Source organism: Borostomias antarcticus (genome assembly GCF_949987555.1).
Source record: "Borostomias antarcticus genome assembly, contig: scaffold_63, whole genome shotgun sequence".
In the NCBI taxonomy this organism is placed as follows: Eukaryota; Metazoa; Chordata; class Actinopteri; order Stomiiformes; family Stomiidae; genus Borostomias; species Borostomias antarcticus.
Window position 1 is genome coordinate 528191 of NW_028176448.1, and position 10008 is coordinate 538198.

Genomic DNA, 10008 nt, shown 5'->3' on the forward strand with positions numbered 1-10008 from the left:
ATAACATGGTCAGAATCAAAAAAGGGGCGGGCCAGCTCTTTTGCCAGCATCCGGCCTATGGTACTTTTTCCTGCTCCCATGGGCCCAATTAGATAGATATTGGTTAATGGCATGCTCTTTGCCAGCCTGACTTCCTGCCTGTGTGCAGCGAGAGTAGCGCATCGCAAGCAGTGATGACAACAACAAACGGGAGCCATGGCTCCAGTCAGAGGTATTGGAACAAATAATACGGGAACAGTTTACCGCAACGAGACCCTATCAGTAATAATTCTAGGCGTGATGAAGACTAGAAGTTCTTCTTTATCATCACTTTCTGTTTTATGTCTGAACAATCCCCCCACCCAAGGAATATCACCTAATAAAGGTACTTTTGTTACACCATACTTCTTGGTCTGTTTAAATACTCCACCCAAGACGACGGTTTCACCATCCTCTACCAGCACCTGAGTTCTAATTTCATTAGTAGAAATGATAGGCACATTATTTGACGCTTGATCGGTTGTATCATCATTATTGATTTTTATATCCATAATGACGCGTCCATCCGGCGTAATTTGAGGAGTCACTTCTAATCCCAACACTGCATCTTTGAATGCTACAGATGTTGCACCACTGGAAGTTTTCTCTTCATAAGGAATCTCTTTACCAGACTTGATAACCGCAGTTTTCTTATCAGCAGTAATGACCTTTGGCTGGGAAATAACCTCTCCTCCACCATCACTCAACAGTGCAGACAGCTCAAGATTAAGAATTGTCCCCCCATTAGTTGAGAAACCAATAGCAATGGCACTGGAACCAGTTCCAGCAACACTAAAATCTGTGAAGACGTCTCCGGCCTGACCACCACCAACGGATAGACCACGATCATCCCCCTTTAAGACATCATTTTTCTTACCACTCCACCTTACCCCCAAGTCCTCCTTAAAGTTCGAGCTGAGCGTAACGATACGCGCTTCAATCATTACCTGCCGAATAGGAATATCCAGCTGATCAATCAGCGCCCTCAACTCATCCAGCTTCGCTTGAGTGTCTTTGATCAACAAGCTATTTGTTCTGGCTACAACCTTGACAGAACCTCTTTCGGTCAGGAGTGTCGCTTCAGCACTACCCTGAAGAACCTCTGCAACCTCAGCTGCGTCGGCATAATTAATCTGGACAAGATCGGTATATACAGGTGCCAGCTCACGAATCTGTTTTTCATTCTCCAGCTGCTCACGCTCGCGGGCAGAAATTTCAGCCGCAGGGGCTACGGTTAGCACATTGCCCTCAATCCGTTTATCAAGCCCTTTTGCTTTAAGCACTATATCAAGAGCTTGGTCCCAAGGAACATTTTGCAGACGCAAGGTAACGTTACCACCTACAGTATCTGATGCCACCAAGTTTAAGTCCGTAAAATCAGCAATCAACTGGAGGACAGCACGAACTTCAATATCCTGAAAGTTCAAGGACAGTTTATCGCCCTTATAGGAAAGTCTTGACTTCCTTCGACCATGATCTCTCTTGTCTAGCGCTTTGACACTGACAGTCAGCAGGTTATCTGTCTGATAGGATAGATACTCAAACTCTCCCTCAGCCTCTATAATAATGATGCTGTGGCCATCTTCAACCTTTGCATCAATGAATTTTACCGGTGTTGCAAAATCAATAACATCCAGACGATTCCTCAAACGCTGAGGCAGCACAGACCCTTTAAACTCCAAACGGATCAGACCACCATGTTCATTTATATCCATAGGTATCTTGGCATTAGCAAGTGCTATGATAATTTTTCCTTCGCCATCTTCGCCACGCTGAAAATCAATATCAGAAATACCTTGTCTGGCTTCAGGTGCCACGGAAGAGCTTTGTCCTACTACGGATTCTCTTTGCACCTCAGCTGTTTGACTATCCGTGCCAAGATAAATTCTCAGAGTCCGCCCATCAGACCGGCTAGTAAATCTAGTGGGCTCCTGAAGATTAATGACCAGCCTAGTTCTATCTCCCGCTTCAAGCACGGTCACACTCTTGGCATTATTAAAGCCAACCTCGTTGTATTTTGGCAGTTCACTCCTGGTAAAAGGCAGATCTATGGAAATTCTTGGGGGCCTATCAATACTGTAGCCATGAGCAACCGGGGCAGCTCCATCAAAGGTCAAACGAAGCTCAACCATCTCACCAGGCAATGCAGAAACATCCATATTTTTCAGAGTGACGCCCCACGCGTAAATAGGCAGCACGGCCACTAGCGCATACAGAAGCCTCCTAAAAGCCTTTGCCTGCAACATGGGACTAATATTCATCTATCTTTCCTATTCCAGAATTAGAATTGTTGTTTTCATCGGCATCATATCTAAATAATCCAGCCCACTCTGCCATGATGCCTTTACACCATATCCTTTCATACCACGTAAAATCCCCCAGAAGAAAATAGGTCATCTACGCCTGAACAACAATCAGGGTCTCTTCCAATATGAAGTTAACCTGAGGGGAAGCCTTATTTCCAACATAAAATGAACCTGCGGTTTCTGATCTCTAGTACATGATTACTGGATTAAAATCATAATGAACACACAGCTCATCAAAACGCTCAAACAGGTAGAGGAACTACTTCAAACAAAGAAGAATATCGAGCCAGACTAGAAACCAAAAGGTGAGTATTATCAATTGATTAGACCACCATCATACATTTTCTAAACTGCCATCTGAGCAAGCCAGAGGAGGTGGTAATCAACGTGAGTTCGACGCTTCAATTTTGGCTACAACCATTGGATTTTAATGGATTGAGTCATAATGATGTGTTTTGAAAAATGCTCAATGGCTCCTTCGGAGCCTTTGCCAAACAATACAGTCCCAAAATCACTCTTCACCTGTAACATTAATATGTACAAAAAGGCTGAAGCCTATGTAGCGCAAATGATTATCTCGTCAAACTCACGTTATATTAGGTAACGAAAAAGAGATGGTGTTATGTAATTATTGGTTTGACAACATTATATCACCATAAACCCGTCTTTCCCCGTTACCGGATATATCGAAAACCATGATGTTTTAGCGGCTGCCTTATCGTACCAAATCGTTTTGTAGAACTCATGAAACAGGCTTTGATACCACTGACGGTTTCTCTAAAGTCTCAGTGTATGTGGCAGCAAACGGGCCTGTCATTCATTGATTCAACGCCCATAGTTGTCTGTGACAACCATAGGATCAACATCCACAATGTCTTCAGTGCAGAGGTTAAGCGGGGGAAAACATCTACAGATTGTACGCTTGATTATAAGTTACACCATACCATTAACCATTTTGGAAAAATCCTATCATTTTGCCTGACAACGCCTAACACCTATGACTGTAAACCAGTACCAAATCTCATCGAAGAGTTAACTGGTTAGATTTATAGAGATAAGGGCGATGTCTCTGGGAAGTTGATAGCTTGGTTACAGGGGTAAGGCCTCAATCTGATAACGAAAGTCAGGAAACATATGAAGCCAAAAGAGCTGAAGGCCTTGTATAAAGTGATGTTGTGGACACGGGCAGTAATAGAATGCGTAAATGATCAGTTTAAGAAAATTACGCAGGTTGAACATACTCGACATCGTTCACCATGTGACTTTGCTGTAAACCTAATGGCCTATGCATAGCGCCCAGAACGCCACATATTGATGTTTCAGTACTAACAGAAGGTGTACCAATGGCTTTCTGAGCGTCGAACTCACGTTAACATAACGTGAGTTCGACGCGATAATCCCTTGTGCTATATAACGATTAAGCCTTTTTGTACATATTCAGGTTACAGAAAAAGAGTGATTTGAGTACTTTATTGGCTAGCAAAGGCTCCGAAGTAGCCATCTGGCACTTTTCAAAAAAAACATCACTATGACTCAAGCCATTAAAATACAAGGGCAGTAGCCAAAGTTAAAGAGCCAAACTCACATTAACATATCAAATAATTACTACATTATGCTTTGTTTCACTCGCTTTGAAATCTGGCACTATGTCTGTTTTATCACAGAAAGGTTTTGATCTGTACCAAAGAATGGATAAAGCCAGCTCCTGATGGTCAGGAGCTGTGTAGTGGTATGGTTAATTGCTCGTTAAAACAGGTCTTCCGGTGAGAACTCCTGATCCATTTCTCCAAGAGATGGCAGGTTCTCATCGCTCAGTTGCTGTGGGGCATTTTCCTGTAAGAAAATCTCAAAGATGGCATTTTGGTCTCCGGGCTGGGCAAGCTTACCGGTTTCACTAGAGATCTTCAGGGTGACCAGACCTTCCGGCTGTGGTCGTTTATGTTCTGGTTTACCATCCAGAGCGGTGTGCATGTATTCCAGCCAGATTGGCAGGGCTGCATTAGCGCCATATTCCCATCGACCAAGTGTGGAGTAATCGTCCATTCCAACCCAGACAGCAGTCAGGATATCTGGATTAAAGCCGACAAACCATGCGTCCTTACTATCGTTGGTGGTCCCTGTTTTACCACTAATATCATAACGTTTTAATGCCTGAGCCCGGCGGCCAGTCCCTTTCCAGATTACATCATTCATAATGTCATTCATGATGTAATTAACTTGTGGCGTCATTACAGACTTAGCAATGTTTGTGGCAGCTTTAGAGGTTACACCAGATTGGCAGCTATCTTCTAGGGTGGAAGCTGCCTCGACTGTCTCTTGATAAAGAGTGTCTTGATAAAGCGTATCTTCTTGCCCTGCCATGGTGTTGTCACTCAGGCTGATTACACAACTTTCATTACAAGCGATCGCCGGTTCTGCTTCGAAATATAGTTTATCAACAGTTTCAACCAGCTGAACAAAATAAGGCTCGATGCGGAAGCCGCCATTGGCCAAGACTGCATACCCGGTTGCTAAATCAAGTGGCGTCATGGACACATTGCCCAGAGATAGTGACAAATCTCTGCTTAATGACTCTTCTTTGAAACCAAGCTGTTTCAGGTATTGAATGCTCTTATTAATGCCAACCTGACGCAATACACGGATGGATACAAGGTTTCTTGAACGATAAAGCCCTTCCCGTAGTCGCATTGGGCCATTGAACTTCATGTTGTCATTGTTTGGGCGCCAGCTGTCTTCAAGACCAGCATCATCAAAAACAATCGGAGCATCATTAATGATGGTGGCCGCTGTCATTCCATTGGCAATCGCTGAAGCATAAACAAAAGGCTTAAAGGATGAACCTGCCTGACGCACAGCCTGAGTAACCCGGTTATACATACTATCGTAGAAGTTGTAACCACCAACTAACGCCAGAATTGCTCCGTTTCCCGGATGAAGTGAGATTAGTGCTGACTGGGCCTGTGGTTCCTGGGCCAATCGGTAGCTACCGTCTTCAGTCACTCTTACCAAGATCTGGTCACCAGCTTTCAGAACGTCAGAAGGTGCTTGTGGCAAATTACCGACGCTATTAACGGTCAGGAAAGGCTTGGCCCAGTTCATGTTTTCCCAGCTGATGGAGCCGGTATTGTCATTCTTGAGACAAATTTCAACCTCATCTTCTCCAACTTGAGTAACCATGGCAGGTAAAAGAATGCCAAGCGATGAAGTTTCGTTGATTCTCTGTTGCCAGCCTACTTTTGGCTCATTCTCAAAAAGGTTGGTTACCGGGCCATGATAGCCGTGGCGTTCGTTATACTCCATTAGCCCATTAGCCACTGACAGGTTTGCTGCTTTTTGTAGCTTGCTGTTGATGGTGGTGTAGACTTTAAAACCTTCAGTATAAGCATCCTGAGCGTATCGCTCAAACATCTGCTGACGAACCATTTCAGCAATATAAAGTGCCTCCAGTTCGACTTTTGCTCCGTGATAACTGGCGGTGATCGGTTGACTAATGGCTTCGTTATGTTCTTCTGGTGTTACGTAACCAAGGTCTCTCATTCTTCCCAGGATCCAGTCACGACGAATCAGTGCCCGCTTAGGGTCATTGATTGGGTTATAGCGGGAAGGGGCTTTTGGGAGACCGGCAATCATGGCAATTTGGGCCAGATTAAGATCATTGCTTGACTTGCCATAATAAACTTGAGCAGCCGCTTCAACACCGTATGAACGGTTTCCTAAATAAATTTTATTGAGATAGAGTTCAAATATTTCATCCTTCGACAGTTGCTGTTCTATTTGCAACGCAAGTAGGATTTCGTTGAATTTTCGTGAAAATACCCGCTCATGGCTCAGGAAGAAGTTCTTGGCCACCTGCATTGTGATCGTACTGCCACCAGATTGTATGCTACCAGTGCTGACCAACTGGATAGCAGCTCTCATCAGGCCAATGATGTCAACGCCTGGATGATAATAAAAACGGTCGTCTTCAGCGGCCATAAAGGCTTTCACCATATGTCTGGGAGTCTCTTCAAACTGAATTGGGGTTCGGCGCTTTTCGCCAAACTCGGCAATTAACAGATTATCTTGAGAGTAAACTCGCAAAGGTGTCTGTAATTTGGCATCACGCAGTGATTCTACAGAAGGTAGTGATGGACTGAGGTATAAATAGGCACTGGCACTGACAAGTAGAATTACACTGGCTACTGTTAATAGTGACCAGCACAGGAATTTAAGAAATGTAACCGACCGTTTCATGCTGTTAGGATATCCTGATAAAGCGAAGGCCACCGGCTGAAGTAGTGACGTTTTTGGGCCTGATTTTGATGGACAGTTTTTCAAAGACTGCTTTTACAAATCAAGAGATGTCGTCCTGACAGCCGATCGTGGCAGAGTATTATACGGTGAAATATGGGGCAGCTGAAAATGTGGTTTTACTGTACCGACTACTGTCTTAGGTCTTAAAGTGGATTTCTCTTATAAATCCACTACTTGGAGTTAACTGTCAGGACGCTATAATTGCGGAAATAAACAGCATATTATTGAATTAAAGCTGTTGCTCTTATAACTAATAACTAGGGATTGTGCCAGTGTTTGGGCTGCTGAAAAACAAATCGAATGCCGTTTTAGGGGTGGATATAAGCTCGACGTCTGTCAAAGTCTTGGAGTTGGGACTCAGTGGCAGCCATTACAAAGTCGAAGCTTTCAGTGTTGAACCACTTCCTCTTGGGGCTGTCGTTGAAAATAATATTCATGAAATGGATGTGATTGGTGAAGCGGTTGCCAGAGCTCGCTCCCACTCAAGGACAAGCCTTAAATCTGCAGCAGTTGCTGTGTCAGGTTCTGCAGTTATAACCAAAAATATAGAGATGGATGCTTCCCTCAGTGATGATGAGATGGAAACCCAGATCACAGTTGAGGCTGACCAATACATACCATACGCCATGGATGAAGTGGCCATAGACTTTGAAGTGCATAGATTGTATGAGAAAAATCCAGAGCGTGTTGAGGTTCTGCTGGCTGCATGTCGACGTGACAATGTTGAAATGCGGGAAGAGGCACTCAAACTGGGTGGTTTGAAGACCAAAATTGTTGATGTTGAAGCTTTTGCCATGGAACGCGCCTGTGAACTGATTGAAGGCCAGCTTGATCTGCCTGATGAAAATCCTGTTCTGGCGGTTGTCGATATTGGTGCTACAAAGATAACACTTAACGTGATCAGTCAAGGTAAAACGGCATATACCAGAGAGCATCTATTTGGCGGACGTCAGCTGACAGATGAAATTCAGCGCCGTTATGGGCTAACACTTGATGAAGCAGAAAAAGCCAAGTGCCATGGCGGACTGCCAGATGATTATGAGCCGAAAGTACTGGACCTATTTCGAGAAACCGTAGTTCAGCAAGTATCACGTTCACTTCAGTTCTTTTATTCTTCCAGCCAGTTTAGTGATGTTGATGCGATTGCACTGGTTGGTGGTTCCGCATCAATCCTAGGGTTGGCAGAAATGATTCAGGACAAACTGGGAACTCCAACCAGAATGGCAAACCCATTTGCAGGAATGTCTCTGTCCGGGAAGATAGATGCAAATAAACTGGCCAGTAAGGCACCATCTCTGATGATTGCCTGTGGCCTTGCCATGAGGAGTTTTGACTGATGGCAAGAATTAACCTGTTACCTTGGCGGGAAGCGCTTCGAAAAAATCGTAAACAGCGTTTTATTGCGGCTTGGTGTGTGACCCTGCTGGGGGGAATTGGCCTTGTGTTTATTGGCGATCTTTATATCAGTAACAACATCAGTTATCAGCATAGTCGCAATCAATATCTGCAAAATGCAATTACGCTGTTAAACCAGCGGATCAGTGAAGTCAAAGATCTCAAAACTAAAAAAGGTCAACTGCTGGAGAGGATGCAGGTTATTCAGAACCTCCAGGGCAACCGGCCTGTTATTGTAAGAATATTTGATCAGGTCGCACGAATAGTTCCTGAAGGGGTTTATTTCAAGGAGGTCACTCTGGTTGGTAATCGCCTTTCTCTGGTCGGGGTTGCGGAGTCAAATAATCGCATTTCTGCTTTGATGCGAAATTTCGATAACTCGGAGTGGTTTACTGAACCCAATCTGACAGCTGTCAGGAAAGTATCAGAAAACAGTCAGCGCTGGAATGAATTTGACTTGACAGTTAAGCAGATAAATCCCACTCAGGCTAAGGGGGGTCTATGAGTTTTGCAGATTCGTTACAAAAGCTGAATGAGCTTGATCTAAATAATATTGATTTTGACAATATCGGCGCATGGCCTACGGCAGCAAGGGTTATAGTCTGTGTACTGACCATTGTCATGGTGCTTGGGCTGGGTTATCAGTTCCATCTTACTGGTCTACATGATCGGTTTGATATGGCTGCCAGTAAGGAACAGGATTTTCTGGAACAGTATCGCATCAAAGCATTTCAGGCCGCCAACCTGAAAGCCTACCGTGAGCAAATGGAAGAAGTGGAAGACTCTTTTGGAGCATTGGTGAAACAGTTGCCCAGTGATACAGAAGTTCCCGGTTTGTTGGAAGATATTACTTTTACTGGACGCGGTGCAGGCCTGCAAATTGAAGAAATTAAACTTCAGACTGAAAATATCAGCCACTTTTATATTGAGCTACCAATCAGTATTGTTGTACAGGGCTCCTACCATGATTTGGGTAATTTTGTCAGTGGTGTGGCCAGTCTGTCTCGAATAGTAACGTTGCATGATTTTGAAATACGTCCTGGCAGAGGTGGTCAGTTGACGATGAGTATTCTTGCAAAAACGTACCGTTACAACGATCAAGGGGGGCTACGATGAAGCAGCTTCGACTTATTATTATTATAGGTACTATGGTAACTCTGGCAGGTTGCTCAGATGGAGGTCGTCAGGGGTATAAAGACATTGATGCTTATATAACAGAAATGAATGCCAGACCAATGGGTAATATTGAGCATTTACCTCAGTCTCGACCCTACGAAGCTTATACTTATCAGGCTTCTGCAATGCGGAGCCCTTTTAAGCAGCCGGTTAAAATTGCACTGACGACGGAACAAATTAATAGCAATATTAAACCAGATGCATACCGTGTTAAGCAGTACCTTGAGCAGTTTGAAATGGATTCTTTCCGTTTAGTTGGATCAATCAGTAATGATGAAGGGTTTTGGGGATTAGTACGTGGAGCTGATGGTGTTCACCTAGTGCAGGTGGGTGACTACTTGGGGCGTAACCATGGACGCATTACCTACATTGATGACCAGGAGTTGCGTGTGACAGAGATTGTGCCTGCTGGTCCAAAGTACTGGGTTGAGCGTCCAGAAGTAATCCTCATAAATTTTAATAGCCAGAGTCAGTGATATACGTGATATTCGACTTCTTGTAGACCATGCAAGTTTAAAACCCATGACTTCCCAAGAGTTACAGTGTAAACCACGTGAGTTCAACAAGATAACCCATTGCACTACAATAGATAATAGACTTCAGCCCTTTTTCTACATATTCGTGCTACAGAAAAGGAGCGATTTGAGTACTTTATTGGCTGACACCGGCTCAGAAGGAACCATTGGGCACTTTTAAAAAACATCTCTATGCCTCGAGCACTTAAAATCCAATGGCTGAAGCCAAATTCTAAGCGGCGAACTCACGTTAAATACGTATCCGTTAGCGCGACTTAATTATGCTTAACTTGGCGACTATCAAC

The 10008-nt window shown here is 44.0% G+C and overlaps 1 protein-coding gene across 1 annotated transcript; it reads left to right on the plus strand.

The window, feature by feature from the left end:
- Positions 1–7168: 7168 nt before the first annotated feature.
- Positions 7169–7954, plus strand: LOC311328476 (type IV pilus inner membrane component PilM-like; the record flags this gene model as incomplete). The annotated part of the gene is made up of 1 exon (XM_084462441.1): positions 7169–7954. One exon carries the CDS (start codon positions 7169–7171, stop codon positions 7952–7954), a length of 786 nt encoding a protein of 261 aa, XP_084318567.1.
- Between the last annotated feature and the right edge of the window lie 2054 nt (positions 7955–10008).